The sequence below is a fragment of the Maniola jurtina genome, chromosome 27 (assembly GCF_905333055.1).
Source record: "Maniola jurtina chromosome 27, ilManJurt1.1, whole genome shotgun sequence".
Lineage (NCBI taxonomy): Eukaryota > Metazoa > Arthropoda > Insecta > Lepidoptera > Nymphalidae > Maniola > Maniola jurtina.
The window spans coordinates 302192-322971 of NC_060055.1; the positions used below are offsets into that span (position 1 = coordinate 302192).

At 37.1% G+C, this 20780-nt stretch overlaps 2 protein-coding genes across 11 annotated transcripts in view; one reads left to right on the plus strand and one right to left on the minus strand.

Annotated features, from left to right (window-relative positions):
* The window catches only part of LOC123879150 (talin-1), a 101345-nt gene that overhangs the window by 71291 nt on the left and 9274 nt on the right, over positions 1 to 20780 (plus strand). For 3 of the 10 annotated variants that reach the window (XM_045926707.1, XM_045926704.1, XM_045926705.1), the window contains exons 51-62: positions 135 to 319; positions 1215 to 3029; positions 11348 to 11464; positions 12021 to 12197; positions 12683 to 12878; positions 13684 to 13811; positions 15106 to 15225; positions 15713 to 15922; positions 16346 to 16524; positions 17013 to 17183; positions 17608 to 17880; positions 20516 to 20551. In XM_045926707.1, the coding sequence (XP_045782663.1) occupies positions 135 to 319; positions 1215 to 3029; positions 11348 to 11464; positions 12021 to 12197; positions 12683 to 12878; positions 13684 to 13811; positions 15106 to 15225; positions 15713 to 15922; positions 16346 to 16524; positions 17013 to 17183; positions 17608 to 17880; positions 20516 to 20551 (3607 nt within the window). Of the gene's footprint in view, positions 1 to 134; positions 320 to 1214; positions 3030 to 11347; positions 11465 to 12020; positions 12198 to 12682; positions 12879 to 13683; positions 13812 to 15105; positions 15226 to 15712; positions 15923 to 16345; positions 16525 to 17012; positions 17184 to 17607; positions 17881 to 18330; positions 18499 to 20515; positions 20552 to 20780 lie in introns of those variants that run through there. The other 7 variants (XM_045926708.1, XM_045926706.1, XM_045926713.1 and 4 more) reach the window with 4 other exon arrangements.
* On the minus strand, positions 3732 to 8120 carry LOC123879157 (uncharacterized protein K02A2.6-like). Its single transcript, XM_045926730.1, has 2 exons — positions 7316 to 8120; positions 3732 to 6769 (listed from the first exon to the last, which is right to left on the minus strand). The coding sequence occupies exons 1-2, from the start codon at positions 8096 to 8098 to the stop codon at positions 4043 to 4045; spliced, it is 3510 nt and encodes a 1169-aa protein (XP_045782686.1). The 5' UTR covers positions 8099 to 8120; the 3' UTR covers positions 3732 to 4042.

Sequence of the window (20780 nt, forward strand, 5' to 3'; positions counted from 1 at the left end):
GCACATCTCTGGTGGAATGGATATCAAACGCATCCATAACAACGTAGCATCGCACATCTCTGGTGGAAATTCACCTTATGGCCCCAGGGTCTCCACGGCAAGTGATAACTGACATGTCCATTCGTTGTCCCCAGTGCAACTATGCGAAGTGGTCAAACAAGGTGCCACCTCGCTGAGCGGGGCAGAGCCGCAAGTGCTGGTGCTGCACGCGGCCAGGGACGCGGCGGCGGCGCTGCGCGACCTGGCGGCGGCCACCGCTGCGGCGAGCGGCAAGAGCGTGGCGCACCCGGATATGCATGCCCTCAAACATGCTGCCAAGGTAAGGGGGGAAAACTCCAGGAGATATCTGCTATCATGATTTTTGTCTGTTCAAGATTTTTTTTGGGGTAATTTTTGGAGCTTTTCGCGATCCTCTACCGATTTTCGGACACCTTCAGGATTTTTTAAGGTTTCTTCGGGACCGTTTGGGGGTGCTCCAGAATGTGGTGACAAAGAATCCTTCCAAAATAATTTTATTACTAGTCTATTACTAGTTCTAGTCTTTTAAGCCTGCATCATTTAGGCAAACACTTAAACTCGATACCAAGGTGAGAAGAAATGTATCCAGGTTTTTTCGGGACGCAATAAAGGGGTTTTGGTCGTTGACGTCCTTTAAAATGATTTGATAAGGCAGTTTTTTCGAGGCGTTTCTGGGTGAGGTGCTAAGGAAATCAGAATCATTAGGTGCAACCTCGCTGAACAAAGTCGAGTGACGCTGAGGACCTGTTTAGCTCAATACAAGAAACAGTCTTTGTGAGATTGAATTAATCATAGAATGAGCTCTATGGTAACTGTGTTAAGACTGAGACACTCAGAGAACGATCTTTTCTGAATTCTTGTACCTTTATTTTTATGTAAAATGTTTAAAATAAAAGATCCAACATAATATTGACTGAAGGTAAGTGGGGAATTTGGCTAAAAATCAAGTGTTTACTAAATTTTTGTTGGGTTGAATCGGTCTAAAAAAATTAACTTGAATAATTTTGAATTAAAACAAATTCTTGTGTATATTTTGCAGCAACTAAATTTTGTAAATATTTATCTTTTATTCGTCTTACACAAAATTAAAAAAAATTATTTACTTACGCTGTGTTCTTTTTTTTTTTTTTGGTAAATATTTTGTGTTAGTGTTTGTCTGTGTACATGTCAATATTGGACTTTTTGGTGTTTTGTAGCGCCTCTCAGACCCGAAGAGATGGAGCCTCCCCATCAAAACTAACACAGTTCCCCGGAGCAAGCGACGTTCCATAAACATCAGAGATTACAACTCTTGTGACTCTGAAACGGATATATTCCAATCCGATCAGGAAGATGAACTTATAAAGCTCTTAGACTATTCGAGTCATGACGATGATGTATCCCCGACGATATTCCACGACAGCTGCGAGGAACTAATCGCTTATATCGAAAGCAAAATGGTTAAACCACCAGCTAGATTCATTAACGATGACGTGAACACAAGGTACAATCTTGCATCAAGAAATAGTTTATTCGACATGGATTGGCGAGTAGTCAAATATGGTGAAAACATATTTTTATCCGAACTGAAGAAACTAGTTGATTTATTCATAAGCTGCACTGATAAAGATGAAAATAGAAAGCGGAGACACGCGCAAGAGAAAGTTAAAGCTAGCTCCGATCTTGATAGTGAAATGAAAAGGCTGTCACAAGTCATGGACGATTTGGATTGGCAAGACGTGGTGAATGAGAACATTAAAACTACTATAACTACTACGGTTATCGAAAAGACTCCTAAGACAACTAAATTTGAAAAGCCGAAGTTAAAAAGTCCTGTATTCAAAGTTAAAAAAGTTAAACCAATAAATTTAGTTGTCAATTTAGAAACGAAAAACTCAGATTCAAGCGAAGTTTTGAAATCGCCACCACAAGAACCTAAGAAAGAAGTTGTTCCACTAAAAAGAGATGTAACACCACTGAAAGATGATAAAATTGATACAATGAATGTAGAAATAAATAAAATGGAGTTTTGGAATATGTTCAAAGACGATACAGTATGGTGGAAGGCTTTGGCTAAGAGGAATTTGGAAAAAATGGAAGAAACCAGACGTGAATTGGAACGTTTCAGTGGCCATGAACTAGTTTTAGGAGAAATCAGGTCGGAAATGGATAAATACGAAAAAGAGAAACAGACTTTACAAAGTTTCATCGAAGAAGTAGATAAATCGAAAGATTTAGAATACGATAAAAAGTATGAAGATATGGTTCTAAAACTGATTGAATTTGCCAAAAAAGATTTCATTTACAAAGGTTTCGATCCATTGATTGAAAAATTGAAACTTCTCTCTAATATCCAAATAGAAGGTCGAAAGAAAAGAGTAGTTAACATCGAAGATATTGTAAACGTTTACACCCAAATCGACATATCCAAATATACATATGAAGAACTGTGTTTATTGGAAAAGTATTATCAAGAAATTATTAGGAAATATAAAACAGAATCGCGTGAAAAAGAAAATATGGCACCAGTCGAATATATTGATAGAGAAAAGGACAATAGATCCGCCCCACCATCATACCATAGAAACGTTATTCTAAACGTGAATTCGCAACACAATCTAACTAAAAACGTTAATCATTACAGCACTATGAATGTAAGTAACAGTCGCAGCTTGAAAAGAACTAAAAATATCCATCGCAAATCACAGAATAATCTAGAAATTTTTGATTTAACACGAACTTATCCTATGCAGTACTATGCGAACAATTGGTGGACAATTTACGAAGACATTCTAAAGACTAGAGAACAGCAATTTGGTACTATAGATAATTGGTGGAATTTCTATGAAAATATATTAAATAGGAAAGATATAAGCGACGAAGAGTTGAAAAGGATCAGAGCTGTCGTGGAACATAGAATGAAGAGATCAAGACCTAATAGTCGACTAGAGGAGCAATTAAAAATGTTAGACGAAGTCAAGAATGCAAGGTTCCAAGAGAGTGAGGATGTGGCAACAAGCGGCAATGAATCGGTCAGATTTCTTACATTGCAGTTCATTAACCGCTGTGAACGCACATTCGACATAATAACCAAAGAAGCACGCAATGGATGGCATGGTGTTGTATGCTGGAACCATCGTATCATGTCGTTTATAACTTGTGGTGTCTGATGTCCTAACTTTATTGGCTGTCGCTGTTTGAGTCCCAAACTGTTTTGTCTCTTTTATCCTCGTGATGTCGTGATTTTTTATCCCTTTCTCTATTTATAATATAGCTTCAAATATAGTTAACTTTAATCAAGCTTTAATAATAATTAACATTGTAAATAGTGTAGTTTTAACTTTTCAAAACATCTTTTACAAGAAAGAAAAGAACTTTTACAAATAAATTGTCCAAAAATCTGGATTTTTTGGATTAAATTCGCTTTCATTTTAGCTACGTCAATTCTAATATTCTTCTTATTTTGCTTTGTGGCTTTTTGTAGTGCCTCACATTTATTTAAATCTTGATTAATACTTTTAAGAGCTCTTTTGACCTGAAGGTAAATCTTGCCGTTCAGTTTTCAATCTTCTTCATTCCTGGTATTTAACCACTTTATGCTTTTATTGAGCGTCTAAACACGTTTGATTGACACGTTTTTAGCCAAAAATCATAAATTGAATTCAACTGTCTAATTTTGTAACGGCGACTAGTCAAAATTTTAACCATAAGTGTTGTATGATGCTTTTATTTCAAGAGAGAGACCACAGACAATAATGACACAGACAATAGACAATATATAACATTCTGCTTAAGTGACTTTACACGATAGTAATGGTGACTTTATACAACATCTCCCTTTTTAAATAAATAAATTATTACAATTTTTTAGTTGACATTTTAAGAAGTTGAACACTATGACATGACATGACATTATTGAGTAAATTGCTAATTAGTTAATTACAAAGAGACAATTTTTTACATAGGTACATAATATAATAGTTTAAGTTTTACATATAAAAGTATAAGTTTTAAATTACATTTAAAGTTACATTTAGTTAAAAAGTTACAAATCATATTTCATAGGTAATTTAATTTCTCTACCAGATCTAGTCACATACTTGTAAAATTCCTTAGGTTTATGAACTGAATCCATGAATGAATCTGTAAATGAATCATGGTCTGCTTCCACCTGTCTCTCGCTTGGTTCCTCTTCCCTTTGACTAATTTGGGTTTCAGAAGCATTGGATGGCACCTCGGAATCGAACTTGTGACAACTTTCATTGGACGTGAACCTTATCTGTACTCTATTTCTCCTGTACCTATTACCTTTACTGTCTTCTATTATGTATGACCTCTGACACTTTAACCTTTCTTTAACAATAGCAGGAAGCCAGTCTGAATTAGGATTCTTTTTAAAAGTGACATGATCACCAGGTTGTAAAAGTGGTAATGGTTTTTTATTTCTATTGTAATAACTTCTACTTTGTGCTCGGTCTTTATCAAAACTTTTTTTATAATCACTGAAGGTGACTACTTTAGGTTTAAGCTTTTTATTAGTGACTGGTATATGCATTCTTAGATTTCTGGACATTAATAACTGAGCTGGAGATGGAAAATTTGCTTTAGGTGTATTTCTATACTGTAATAAAGCCATGTATGGATCTTTATTAGACTCCAAACATTTTTTTAATAAATTTTTCATAATTTTGACAGAACTTTCAGCTTGACCGTTAGACTTTGGGTGGTATGGACTTGTAAGTTTATGTTCAATATCCCAATTATATAGAAATGATTTAAACTCTGCTGAATTATAAGGTGGACCACCATCGGAAACCAGGGAGACTGGTATCCCGTGGCGTGCAAAAATAGATTTTAACTGTATTATTATGTTAGAAGCTGTATATTTACTGTTCAGCATTGCTAATTCAATAAATTTTGAATAATAATCTGTGACAACTAAATAAGTTTTGTTATTAAAATGCATTAAATCAATACCTACTTGCTGCCATGGAAATTTGCTTATATTATAGCTTTGCAATGGCTCTGACTGATTATTAGGCTTAAATTTAGCACAAATAGAACATTGATCAACTAAATTTTTTATATCTGCACTCATGTTTGGCCAAAAAATAATATTTCTAGCAAGACTTAGACACTTATTGATGCCTTGATGACCTTCATGGACTTTCGTTAACATTTCATTTTGCATTGACTTTGGAATAATTAATCTATCATTTTTAAACAATAAATCATTAATGACATGAATTTCCGCCTGAATATTCCAGTATGACTTCAATAAAGGATCTACTTGATTTTTACTAGTAGGCCATCCATTCTGACAGTACTTTTTTAACATTTGCAATTGACCATCTAATTTAGTAGCTTGTAAAATTTTATTTTTGTATTCTTCACTTATAGCCAAGTTAGAATATACTGCATTTACATGACATGACAAATCTGACTCATAATTTGGAATATAGTTTTCTTTTAAAGCTGCCCTAGACAATGTATCTGATATGTACATTTCTTTACCAGGCACATGAATTACATTTAAATCATAAGCCTGTAAAGCAAGCATCATTCTTTGTAGACGTGCTGGTACATCGTGCAAAGGTTTTTTAAATAAATAGACTAAGGGTTTGTGATCTGTATGTACAGTGACCCTATTGCCATAGACATATTGGTGAAATTTTTCACAACCAAATTGAATAGCGAATAACTCTTTTTCTATTTGAGCGTATCTTTCTTGAGTTGTAGTTAGAGTTTTAGAACTGTAGGCTATAGGCTGTTTATTTTGCATGAGCACTGCTCCTAATGCTTTCTTTGATGAATCGACTGACAAGACTATAGGTATATTTGGGTTGTAATGAGCTAAGACAGGTGCATTTGTGATTGCATTTTTTAAAGATTGGAAACTTTTTTCACAATTTTCATCCCAGACCCAGACTGAGTCTTTTTTTAGAAGATTTCTTAAAACTTGAGTTTTTTCCGACATGTTTTGAATGAAAGGACCTAAATAATTTATCATACCTAAGACTCTTTGTAGTTCTTTGACATTAGTTGGGGTAGGCATGTTGACAATAGCCTTGACTTTTTCCTGATCGACCTTAGCACCTTCTTTAGTAAAGACATAGCCTAAAAAACATACTTCTTTGACTGAAAATTTGCATTTATCTTTATTTAATTTTAAATTGACTTCTCTTGCTCTCTGCATGACTTTATATAATCTTTTGTTATGAATTTCTTCTGTTTCCCCATATACTAGAATATCATCGACAAAAACTAAGACTCCTTCGAGATCAGCAAAAATTTCTGTCATTACTCGATGAAAAATTTCTGACGCAGCATTAATACCATAAGGTAATCTTAAATAACGATAACGACCAAAAGGTGTTTGAAATGTGCAAAGATCTGAGCTCGCACTATCTAGTTTAAGCATCCAAAAGCCAGAAAAAGCATCAAGATGTGAAAAATAAGAAGCACCTTTTAATATTGACCTAATTTCATCTATACTTTTAAGAGGATAATGTTCTCTGATAATGTATTTATTTAAATTCCTAGGATCAAGACAAATTCTTAACTGACCTGACTTTTTGACAGTGACTACAACAGAATTTACCCATTCAGTAGGATGTGTGACTTTTTCTATGACGTTCATTTCCGACATGCGATCCAATTCTTCTTTTAATTTGCTATATAATCCAAATGGAACTTTTCTAGGAGGATCAACGCATGGTACTGCATTGTCCTGAAGCTTCAAGCGACAAACAGGAGGTAGACATCCAAGACCCTGAAAAACATCATTAAATTCTGTTAATATTTGACATTGAGACATTTTTTTATTGTTGATCGCAAAGACTCTTTTTAAGACACCTATATCAACACATGTAGGTAGACCTAAGACTGTAGAACAACTAATGTTAGCTATATAAAATGATATTCTTTGTTGACAACCATTAAAATTGCAAATTAAATCACATTGACCTAAAACTTCTATTGACGACCCATCAAAACCTTTTACATTGGCTTGAGACTTTTTAATTATTGACTGTGACAATTTTAATGTTTTAAATGTATTATATGACATGATATTTATATCAGCACCAGAATCCAATATACATTTGACTTGTACATTGTTTATAAACATGCTAAGATACCAAGACTTATTAGAATTTGAAGAACCACTGCAATTTTTCACCATTCCTATAAAAAATTGTTCACTGTTAGACATCTGTTCTGTAGAATTGACTGTTGACTGTAAATTTCTAATGTTATTTTTGTTAAAGTAGCAAAATTTTGAAAAATGATTGAGACGATTACACGAATTGCACTTAACTCCTTGAGCTGGGCATTTGAAGCGATGAAATTGACCACACCGTCCACAGGTTTTGTTATTGGCACTGCGCTGACTAAATGGACTCTGACTGCGTTGCCTTGACTTGACTTGACTATGTGACATACTTTGTTTATTTGAAGAACCTCTGGACCTTGACCTTGGTCTTTGCCTTTGTATGTGCATGACTGTGTCTGGACATTGTGTACTCTCAATTTTTTGAGCATTTTCTTGCGCCATGATGACGGTTTTTGCTAGTGTAAGTGTTCTTTCAAGAGTAGGGTTGTTTTCTTGCAGTAATCTTTGCTTCACATTAATCAATTTGGAACTCATGTTCGCTATGAAGATGTCTCTGATTAATGAGTCTTTTAGCTCTCCAAACTCACATTTATTTGCTTTGTTCTGCAAGTCAGTGATGAAACAATCAATAGTTTCCTCATCTTTTTGGACCCTCGTGAAAAATGAATGACGTGTCATCGTTAGGCTTTTTTGTGGCTCAAAGTGATTGTCAAATTTGTTTTTTACTTCCGATAATGTTATCTTCTCTAAATCCAAGTTAAAAGAATTGTAAATCTCCACGCCTTTTTCACCGACAGTGTGTAGCAATATGGCTATTTTACGTTTTTCGGACGCAGCTTCCAGGTTCGTGGCGAGAAGGAACATTTGGAAACTCTGCCACCACTTCTTCCACTCCACTGCATTGCTCTGGCTATCAGCCTTCGAGACGACAAGTTTGGGAACATTATTAAAAATGTTTGATGTCGAACACGTGTCGTTTGCCGACATGACTTGAGGAGTTTTTTCTGTGTTCGGCATTTTGTGTAAATTGTTTTAAACTGTAAGTTATTTATTTAACTTTTACGACTGACTTACTAATTTTCCACAAAATCTTGGTACTTTTTAGCAGTTTGACTATTCATTTTAATTTTAATTTTTATAATTCTGACACCATGTTGTATGATGCTTTTATTTCAAGAGAGAGACCACAGACAATAATGACACAGACAATAGACAATATATAACATTCTGCTTAAGTGACTTTACACGATAGTAATGGTGACTTTATACAACAATAAGCAATTTTGTTTGGGACTTAAACAGTTTACAAAATCATTCAAAATCTAAGCTTAGAGACACTCTTTCTCCTTTCAGTCACATCCAGGTTCGATACATTAAGAATAGAGTTTATCGACATTTTTTTTTTCTTTTGGTTTTGTGTGGTATTCAGTATCCTCTTTCTGTCCCTTTTCCTCTTGTACATATTATATCCAATAATTTTATTTCACAGAAATTTTATAAGCATTTTTGTTAGCAAAAGGTAGAAATAACTCAGTCAATATTTCAAAATTATATATTTTTTTAATATTAAAAAAAAAAAGAATATTAGGCATTTTTAATCATGACTAACATTCCCCTTTCCCCTCCAACTAAGCGTTAAGCTTGTGCTAGGAGTGGGTACGACAATAGCAGAGACAATAGTGCAACAGGTGAGGTTTGAACCGCCGACCTTTCGGATTTCAGTCCGCTCCTATAACCGTTGAGCTATTGAGGCCCTTATTAAATATGGGAAATGGGTTTGCAAATATTAGGCCTATCGCATACAATCTCTAAACTAAACTAAATTAATAGGTCGAAATCTAATGCTATTCTTTTCTGTAGGGATCATTATGAAAGGGATAGCAATACATTTAGACTTTGGAAATTTTGCACAACAAAATGGGAATATATTGAAAATTAAAAAAAAAAACTATTTTTTTATCTCTAATATTTTATTGAAAAAAAAATGCTATCCCTCCTTTTATTAATATCCTGGACACATTTCATATCCATTATCCATCCATATCATTTCACTTTTGGATCATTGGATTGACAGTTGTCAGCCTCGGCAGCAAACTCCGAAACTTTGATGCAAGCTAATGAAACGACAATAAAGTTGCCTTAAACTACCGAAATATAATATAATATATAAATATCGCTCACCCTACTTTTAAATGTCACTGTTCACAGTTAGATGTAATATTAGTACAGTGTGAACAGTGACATTTAAAAGTAGGATGAGCGATATTCATATATTATATTATATTCCGTAGTTTGAAATCAACTTAAAGATAGTCACAATCCTAATTGGTTGATACTATTGGTTATTAAGTCTAAGCAAAATCAAAGTTCACTCTATAGATTTCACGGTTAGTTATGGGGTATACCTATAACTGTCGCATTGCATCAAAGTTTCACTTCAGGGTCATCGAGTGTTAACAGCAAAAGCCACAAGCTTTCATTTCACGCGGATATTGTCAGGGTTGTCACAGCAAAGGCTTGAAAAGTCCAATATTGACGTTATATTGTTTTTTTTACACATACGGCGTGCTTTTATAAGTATTATATTTATGTATTTGCGTATTTTTTGGGGTCATCCTTTAGTTTATGTCACACATGGGAAAAGAGGTGTCACTAATTTCAATAGTTTTGTCACAGTTAATGGCCTAATATGTATGTTTCTCTAAAATGGCTATATAAATTTAATTAAAAAAATCGCAATTAAATAAATTACCTTATACACAGCGTGACTTAAACAAGTAACTCTTATCCGTGACGTAAATAATAAATTTTTATACCGTAAAAAATGGACCATTTGTCACGGATAAACGTTACACGGTTTAAGGTCACCTGAGCTATTAAATAGTGACTTGAACAAGTCCAAGTCTATTATTGCACGGCGTGCAATAGTAGACTTTTTAAGTGACAACCTATTGAACTAGTATTATGAAAGTTATTGAGGACTAGAGGATGCCCGCGGCTTCGCCCGCCTGGATTTCGGTTTTTTAAATCCCGCAGGAACTCTTTGATTTTCCGGGATAAAAAGTAGCCTATGTCCTTCCCCGGGATGTAGCCCATGCCTGTACCAATTTTCATCAAAATCGGTTCAGCGGTTGGGCCGTGAAAACGTAGCAGACAGACAGACAGACACTTTCGCATTTATAATATTAGTATGGATTATGGTCATCAATGCGATGAATTGTGACAGAAAAGGGGAAAAGTAATTTGAAACATGCGTGACATAATTAATGGATGCTGCCTTTATGGTTGAAAGCTTATGGGTTTCCCGCCTAGGCATGCTTTTATCGCACTGGGTGTTTTTTAATTTTGTTTTTATTTTTTTATTTGTCGTCAGCCCTAACTTAGTTGGCAACCCAAAGCTTTTTTTGTTAATTAAAAAAAGTTCTAATTTTGATTAAATTAAATTTGTGTTTATTTCTAGATTCTATATGACAATAACAAATTTTAGTTAGATTGTAATTTAAAAAGTTTTAGATTATATAAAGGCAAAATATGTTATTTTCAAATGGCTCAATTCTCGATGCTACAAAAAAAAATGTTTATAGTTAATCTCAATTTTCGAAAATTTTGAAAAATTGTTCAATCCATCGTTTTTGATTTTACGGATTTTTGCATATCAGAAATTGAAATAAATATGTTATGATATGTCATTAACAAGTGCAAGTTTACTTTCAGTTTAATTAGAATACTCATACACACTATCCACGGAGAGGAGTCAATATAGGGCTCTCTCTATTACGCAACCCCATACAAATGACAGACAAAAACTCAGTGTGCGTTAATCTTTTTGAGCCACCAACCAATCACAAACGAATTGAATTTTGAAAGTTTTTTGAAAACATATTTGTGATTGGTTGGCCACTCAAAATTGTTAAAGCTCACTGAGTTTTTTTCTTTGTCCATTCGTATGTATTACGTAACAGAGAGAGTCCTACACTAAGGATGAAATCTGTAGACCGCACTTTGACTTTGCTAAGACTTAAGTTTCAGTTAAAACGAGACAGATTTATGCCAGCGGTATAACGCTGTCTCGTTTTGACAGTGTCTTAAGTCTGAGCAAAGTCAAAGTTCGGTTTATAATTCTCAGACTAACTTCTCTAGATAGAGTAGGTATAATTAGTTCAGAAATCCCCACAAGCATTCGCCATAAACTTGGTGCTAAGAGCAGATTGTAAGTGAGGTGATATAATTTGACAGGTGATGGTGACGAACGTGACGTCACTGCTGAAAACTGTCAAAGCTGTGGAGGACGAGCACACGCGCGGCACCAGGGCGCTGGAGTCCACCATCGAGGCCATCTCGCAGGAGATTGAGGTATTTTGCATACAGCATTTTGTTAAAATAGAAACATTTTAAGGGTTCAGTACCTCCAAAAGAAAAACTGAACCCTTGTAGGAGCACTTTGTTGTCTGTCTGTCCGTCGTGTCTGTCAAGAAAACCTATAGGGTACTTCCCGTTGACCTAGAATCATGAAATTTGGCAGGTAGGTAGGTCTTACAGCACAAGTAAAGGGAAAAATCCGAAAACCGTGAATTTGTGGTCACATCACAAAAAGAAATATTAAAATGTGTTTCAATTTTGTGGGATATCATATAAAAGGGCTTTATCTATAGATTCTAAAATAGATTTTTATTTATTTATATGCATAAAAGTTTTCTATTTATCGTGCAAATGTCGGAAAAAATACCCGAGACTCGCGCACCGAGGGTCCCGTAACCCTCGGTGCGCGAGTCTGACTCGCATTTGGCCGGGTTTTTTTTTGGATTATACTACGGGCTCTTAAATCCTTCCGCATACAGATTCTCCAAGGGTTTCTTGGAATTATAGAATTTCGAAGTACAGAAATGACTTTATACTCAATTTCCCACAGGTCCTGATGTCACCAGCGACACCAAAGTCCACGGCATCAGTGGAAGAACTCATGCGCTGCACCAGGCTCATGACTGCTGCGACTGCTCGAGCAGTGGCAGCCTCCGGGCAGGACCAGCTCACTGCTGCTGCCAACCTTGGCAGGAGGACTGTCCTGGATATGCTGGCTGCAGCCAAGGTAAGAAAGGTCACTTCATCACCACGACGACGACTTCCCTGGCGCAGTTGTAAGCGCTGTGGTTTTATTAGTGGGAGGTCCCGGGTTCGATTCCCGGCAGCGGTTTGGAATTTTATAATTTCTCTGGTCTGGTCTGGTGGGAGGCTTCGGCCGTGGCTAATTACCACCCTACCAGCAAAACCGTGCCGCCAAGCGATTTAGCGTTCCGATACGATGCTGGGTAGAAACCAAAGGGGTATGGGTTTAATAAAATCTGCCATACCCCTTCCAGGTTAGCCCGCTTCCATCTTAGACTGCATCATCACTTACCAGGTGAGATTGCAGTCAAGAGCTAACTTGTATTTGCATGCTCTTCAAGCGATGTCAGTAACCTCAATTCTCTTCTCTACTCACATTAAGGACCCTATCTAAGAGGCCCAACATTGCTTTTTCCATCGCCCTGTATGCAACTTGGGGTTGGGTGCATCCTATAATTTTGCTTCCAGGGTGCAGCCCATTCCGCAGAAACAGAAGAACTGAAGATCAGAACTCTGGAGACTACTAGAGCGGCAGCGGAGGCCTACCGGTCCCTGTTAGCAGCCCTACTCAACGCGCCGGCCTCTAGGAATCAACTTCCAGAGCTTTCTAGAAGAGTGGCGCAAGCTGTGGCTGATATGTTGGCGGTGGCTGAATTGCTTAAAGGTAAGATTTTGTGCTCGTTTCTCTCATGCCCCGATTGCCATCTCAACCTGTCGCGTACTATAGGTAGTTAGTTTAGTTTTTTCATCATGCTTATTCATTTTTAACCCCCAACCCAAAAAGAGGGGTGTTATAAGTTTGACGTGTGTATCTGTGTGTTTGTGTATCTGTCTTTCCGTGGCAGGGTAGCTCCTAAACGAATGAACCGATTTTTATTTAGGTTTTTTTGTTTTAAAAGTGGTATAATATTATGTACTTGTAGGTACGAGTATATCTTTCAAACTTCATTAAACTAGAATAAATGGTTGAGTTATAGATTATATTTTACGTTTGGCTATGTATATGTGAGTATAGATTGCATATTAGAGATGGATATACTACTTTTTATCCCGAAAAATCATAGACTTCCCATGTAATCTTTAAAAACCTATATCCACGGGGATGAAATCGCATACATCATCTGCTACTCGGACCGCGGTCCGGATTGGATCGCTGAATATTTTTAAGACCTCTCTATGAATAAATAAATTAAAAAGTTTAACTTTTGCACATTTGTCATGATAATAATATGCACTTTGGTAGGATTATAAATTTCGCATTTGAACGTGAACTAAACTATAATAAATTGGCTCAAGACCGTCGGTGTAATTTTTCGAATTTTTGTCTGGACCTCGAAAAAAAATTCAACAGTATTTGGATCCCACTTAAAATTACTTGCAGGCTATTTCACCGCTGGTTACTCAAACTAGCCTTAATTTGGTTTAAAATCCTCTAGTATCAACCAGTAACTTAATCCCATATCCCGTAGGTTCGGAGTGGGTGGATCCCGCGGATCCCACGGTGATCGCTGAGCAAGAGCTTCTAGGGGCTGCGGCCTCCATCGATGCCGCGGCACGGAAGCTGGACGCCCTGCGCCCACGCGTGGTCAAAACTCAGGTCAGTACCCAGTACCCTAAACGACACGTTGCCATAGGTACTTCTTTGGACAAAGGTTCAAAAAAAATTGACAGGCAGTGGAAAATAAAATCTTAAAACTGGTTTTTTTTGGATTTTAAAAACTATTCTATTTATTCTAGTTATAACATTATATAAAAATCAGTTTATTTTTTACATCATTATTAACATCAGCATGTCGGTGACGCAACCTTGAAGTTTTTATCCATCCCAAAATCGCCCAACGCGCCTACCAAATTTCATGATTCTTGGTCAACAAGAAGTATCCTATAGATTTCTTGACAGACACAACGGACAGACAGACAACAAAGTGATCCTACAAAGGTTCCGTTTTTACTTTTGAGGTATGGAACCCTAAAAAACGTTTATTTTTGAAAGCTGTGCCACACATTACCAGTTACACTTACAGGTTAGGTTATCCCGGCACCTCTAAAGCAGTTTTGACTTCAAAATTTGTTAATGCATGTAAAATATCAAACTTCTGTAATTACTGTAACCAAATGGGAACAAATAAAGTAGATGTTGGAGTGAAAAGTCGAAATTTAAAAAAATGCCACGTGTCGGTAAGATATGTTTGATATTCTTGGTTGTTTTTGTATCACCCGGGAATCAAACATATTACCTACCGACCGTGGCGGGCTCATCAAACGAAGAAAGAAGAAGCTGAAGAATTGACAGAAGAATTATTGTATAAAAGAAGATATTGATATAAAGAAGAATGAAGATGAAGAATCGACAAAAGAAAGAATTGTATAAAAAAAGATGTTGATGTAAGAAAAGCATATTGTTGAAAACCCCCATTGCACTATTGTCGTACATACTCCTAGCAGAAGCTTAACGCTTAGTTGGAGGGGAACGAATGTTATTCATGATTAAAATGAATATTCTTTTTTTAATTCTAGTGATAAGACATCCGCCTCCTATTCAAGAGGTCGGGGGTTCGATTTCGGGCACGCATTTTTAACTTTTCGGAGTTATAAGCGTTTTAAGCAATTAAATATCACTTGCTTTAACGGTGAAAGACAACATTGTGAGGAAACCTGCATGCCTGAGAGTTCTCTAAAATGTGCTCAAAGGTGTGGTCCTGGGAAGGTCATTCAGCTAGCGTGGTAGACTCTGGCCGAATCCTTCTCATTCTGTGAGGAGACCTGCGCCTAGTAGTGAGCCGGCGATGGTTTGATCATGATGATGTATCCTGTTAAATGGTTTCTGAAATTGAAAACTAGACACTGACTATTAATTAATATTTTTAATGGTATTTTTATCAATGCTTTAGGAGACGGATGAGAACATGAACTTCGACGAGATGATCTTGGAAGCTGCGAAGTCGATCATAGCGGCCACGTCCGCTCTCGTCCGGGCTGCCTCCGCGGCTCAGAGGGAGCTTATCGACCAGGTATGTACCGAGATACTTACATCCATTATCTGACTATATATATGGTGGTTATCCCCTCCGTGATATAAACGGATGAAAACATGAAATTCGACGAGAGGATCTTTAAAGCTGCGAAGTCCATAATTGTGGCCAAGGGGGTAAAATAAGGATACGAAATTTTGTGTAGTCCACACAGATAAAGTCGCGGGCATAAGCTAATCTAAATAATAAATATAATATGAAAGGAAAGGCTTCTTAAAATGTGTTAATATTGTTGTAATATATATATGATTTGTTTTTTTTTTTTTTTTGATTGTTATGTTTTATGTACGCACTATAATTGTTAATTGTAGAACCTATGGGGGTGACATAGTCTTCTTAGACTAAAACCCCACCAAAAAAAAAAGAAAAAGAAAAAAAAAAAAAGGAAAGGTGACTGACTGACTGATCTACGTGTAAAGCACAGCTCAAACGTGTAAAGTGAAGTGTTCAATTTCATTCGTTTCAGGGTAAAGTGGCCCGTCGTCCCACCTCATCATCAGATGATGGTCAATGGTCCGAGGGTCTAGTCTCGGCAGCCAGGCTGGTGGCTGCAGCAGCTCACGCATTGGTGGAGGCTGCTAATGCATTGGTCCAGGGTGCAGCATCTGAAGAGAGGCTGATCTCCAGCGCGAGACAAGTGGCTTCCAGTACCGCTCAGCTGCTGGTGGCTTGCAAGGTGAGATCTGGTGTTATTACTGTTAGGAGTACTTAGTTACTTTGGTTTGTGAGGATGTACGTTTCCAAGGTTCTGGTTTTCAAGGCTCCATTCCAATGAAGAGTGAAGGCACGCATGTTAGCATTAGGAGATTCCTCGCTAGGTGGATGGACTATCTTAAGCAGGTCCGTGGAAGCCACTGAACATAAGCAAAAAACGCTTGTCAGTTTGTAAGTTCCATTCATTATAAGCATGGAATGAGCCAAATCAAGTCAAGTTTTGCCTCATTCAGTGAGAATCTAATTTTTTGACTGTTCAGCTAGGAAATGCGGGTATTCTTACCACCATTTCATATTCCGTTCAGCAATTAAACTAATTTATTGTAAAAAAATACTTATAGTTTGTCTTCAATTTCTTAGTTGACACATTCATTCCAATTTCCAGGTGAAAGCAGACCCAAGTTCCGAGTCCACTAGACGACTCCAAGCGGCCGGGGCTGAAGTCATCAGATCCACGGACAACCTGGTCCGAGCAGCCCGCGATGCAATCCACTGTGATGACGAGCGAAGCCTGGTCCTCAATCGACGCATGGTGGGCGGAATTGCCCAAGAGATTGATGCTAGGTAAGATTGGACAGTTGTTCCAGGGTCTGGAGACCAGGCAACTGCCACATACCAAGAATCAGATATGGGCTTTTTGAGGTTTAGGAGTTAGGTAGTTTTGAGGAGATGGGTGCTAAAATTTTTAATACTGATAGTTTATCGGTAGATGTGCGTTGATATAAATGAGCGCGAAGTGACTGATGTATTTATTTAGGTAATTTGGTATAATATGCAAATCAATATAAGTTTTAGCAAAGAGATTACTGCTAGATAAGATGCTATATTTGCTTCATGGTCTGGGGACCAGGCAACTACCACATACCAAAAATCAGGTATGAGCTGTTCTTGGTTTAGGAGTTAGGAAGCTATGAACAGCTGGGTACTGAAATTTATTATGGTGATAGTTTAAAGGTATCCGAAGATAAATATGATAAAGCAGTTGTCAGGGTCCTATTATATCTTCAGTAATTATACAAAATGTTGAAAATGCTTCAATTTTCCATCATCAGATCTGAAGTCCTCCGCATAGAGAAGGAGCTAGAGGAAGCTCGCGGCAGACTGACGGCTATCCGGCAAGCGAAGTACAAGCTCCGGGACACGTCCGGCGCTTCCGGGGACGAGACGGACACTGACCATCCGGGATACTCCAGCGATGCCTCCCACACACCCACACCACATAGGTAAAGTCCCGCTTATTTGAAAGAGGGAGACTACTACTAATTAACTGAGTAGTTATTTGCTTCTTATCAGTAGCCAAAACATTAATATCCAGCATGATGAGTATGAAAGGGGAAAATTTAGAATTTTATAATTTCTAAATTTCCTCTGGTCTGGTCTGGTCTTGTGGAAGGTTTCTGCCGTGGCTAGTTACCATTAGCTATAGGAATTTTGAAAATTCTACTCCTACTCCTAAGGGAAGTAAAATAGGGCTGGTGTTGAAATTTGTCTAGTCCAAGCGGACGAAGTCAGGGACATGAGCTAGAGTTTATTTATGAAATGAAAATTTATTTGTAATCAAAAAATCTTTTACATGCGTTTTATGGAGATATATAAAAATATTTAATATGAAAAATTAATCCTAACACCACTAAATTAATCTTTCAGGTTCAAACCGCCCACAAGCAGTTTCGCCAACACAACCTACAGCCCGAACAGCACATTCAACACAACACAAAACACACACACAACACACAGCACGACACAAAACGTCTCGCACAACGTCTCGAATCTATCCCAATCCATCCACGGACCGCCAACATCACCGGGATACAATCAGAATGGATACAGCCGGGATGAAAAGATCCAGAGTCCATCCTTCTCGAGTTTTCGACCTTTGGATGAGACCCCCAAACAGAGTTATGAGGGGTTCACGACACGGTAAGTAACCACATCAATGGTTGGTTTAAAAAAAATTGGTTGGAGTTTCATTTTTTTTTTTGAAGTAAAAACTTTTTAGGCGCGTTGGGCGATTTTGGGATGGATTAAAACTTCAAGGTAGCATCAGTGATATATATTACAAATGCGAAAGTATGTCTGTCTGTTTATCTATGTCATCTCTTCACGTCCCATCTGCTTAACCGATTTTGACGAAAAGTATACAGGAAAATTAAAGAGTTTTTAAGGAATTATAAAAGAATTTAAATCCAAAGATAGAAAGTCGTGGTTACAGGTTAGGACTGGATGACATGTAACATCACCTTGCTTTCTTGTTTATCTGTTAGTTTTTCAAAACAAAAAAATCAAATTCCAACCAAAAATTCCATCATTTCTACCATTTCTCTAACAAATTGTCTCGCTTTCTCTTCCACGCTGCCGGACGACACGTAGATGATAATACTTCCAACCATCCTGTACAGTGCCTTCAGACATTACTTATGATACGTGCCTTAGATATAAGGATACCTTAATTAAGTTCATATTTAGTGTGTTTCCTACATTATTCGATGGAAAATTGGGATGTAGCTGTGGTTGACTCCAAATTAATTCCGGAAGAGTTTCCACCTCAATGTCAAAATCAAAATCATTTATTCAAAGTAGGTACAATTGTACTCCTTTTGATGGTCGAAATTGTTAAATTTGTACGATATAGTGGTGATAATTAATTACCTAACTTAAAAGTAAAGCTACGAGGGTTCCAAACGCGCCCAAGTCTGAGAAAAGCCCACCTGAGAAGAGTCATACCGGTGAGCGCTGTGGTCTTATTAGTGGGAGGTCCCGGGTTTGATTCCCAGAAGGGGGAATTTGGAATTTTATAATTTCTTTTTCTCTAGTCTGGTCTAGTGGGAGGCTTCGGCCGTGGCTAGTAACTGGCAAAGCCGTGCCGCCAAGCGATTTAGCGTTCTGGTGCGATGCCGTGTAGAAACCAAAGGGTATGGGTTTAATAAAAAATGTCATACCCCTTCCAGGTTAGCCCACTTCCATCTTAGACTGCATCATCACTTGCCACCAGGTGAGATTGCAGTCAAGGGCTAACCAGTATCTGAATAAAAATAAAAATAAACCTACGCATACGAAACGCTTTGCGTCACCATTCCTTATACACATGACTAGGGTTAGGCTCTTTTGAGATCAGTGTTTTCTACCAATTATAATTCGGGTATTTTCAAAACAAGAGTGAATAGGCCCCTTCTGCTAAACTCATCCCATCTCCGGCCACACCATCACTTCCCATCAGGTGTGATCATGGTCAAGCGTTAATAAAAATAAAACTGAAAGAGTTATGTCAATTTAATAGACCCCTAACGTATTTTGTCCCAATATTGGATCGAATAATGTGGCAAATTCTTCTAGACATAACGAATGTTCTAAAATTTTGAATATCTGCCTAGTAACCATGAATCTGACAAATAAACCTCGATTAGAGCCTCGATAGCTCAACGGTTGAGGAGCGGCCTGAATTCCGAAAGGTCGGCGGTTCAAACCCCACCCGCTGCACTATTGTCGTACCCACTCCTGGCACAAGCTTTACGCTTAATTGGAGGGGAAAGAGGAGTATCAGTCATGATTAGCATAGCTAATATTCTTTTTTTTTTTTAAAAACCAAGCAATAAATATCGCAAATTATTGAGCTATTGGTTACACTGAATAGATATTCAATATTTTATTATAATTTATTGGATCATTTCAAAATTATTTGTTATCTATATTATCATCGTTATGCTAACATAATTGGCTGATAAGTTAGCATATACTACTTGTTTGAAGAAAAAAATTATACTATTTTTTTTAAATCGCGCATGAGCTTCGCTTAAAATATTTGAAAAACTGTTCAGACCAGAAAAAAACGTTATCTTGAATTAGTTGTATCTATTTTCAAAATTAACTTTATTCTGTTGTAGTTCAGTAAACGAAAATAAATGGCTATTATTTTACGTTAACAGGGGTCCGAAGAAATTGAGAGGGGGAAGGGGGGGGTCTGACTATTGATGTATGAACAAAATTGAGCTTTAAAACAAGATCATTCAAGACCTAAGGTCATTTTCACTTTGACGTTAAAGCGTTACTACGCTTGTTGGCGAAATGTGAAATCCCCTGACCCCAATAATTTGACCTGATTTAGTTTTCCATGTCATTCGGATTTATACTTTTGTTTGCTGAGCTTACAAATTAGGGCGATTGCGCACTGCATCCGATCGGAATCCGTGAAAATACGTTCCGAAGTAGTCATAGAACTATTTGTATGGTAGCTTACGCACTAGCTCCGACTTCCGTCATCCGAGTTCTCTCCGTCATCCGTGAGAATATCTCGGATTCATATAGAATATGACGTAGATATGTCAAAGATGTCCACTGAATAGCTTGGATTAGTGCGTAAGCAATATCGGAGTTCGGTCCGAGTTTTTTATATCCGTATATTCACGGACTCGGATCGGATGAGTGCGTCGCCGCTCTTAGTATATGAACTTCGTCAAAATTTTAAAGTCTCGCTGAACGCTCTACTAAAAATCGTTGCTAAAATGTACGAGTAATATAATTATAATAATATCTGTTGAAATAATATTTCCGTTTCCAGAGGAAAAACCATGAATGACAGAACGATGAAAAATAAGTAAGTCGTGAACGTGCGCTTTCGACTGACCTCTCTATGTACGCAGGATAGGTTAAAACAATAATTTGATTGGGATATGCGAGTAGCGAAATGGCATAATATTGTATATCAAATCTTTGGAAAGAGCAACCGCCGAAATTCTTGCTTCTCAAGTGCGAGTGGGATTCACACACGAAGGGTCCCCACACAAAAAATAACACTTTAATTTTTTTGCTATGTAACCACAAAT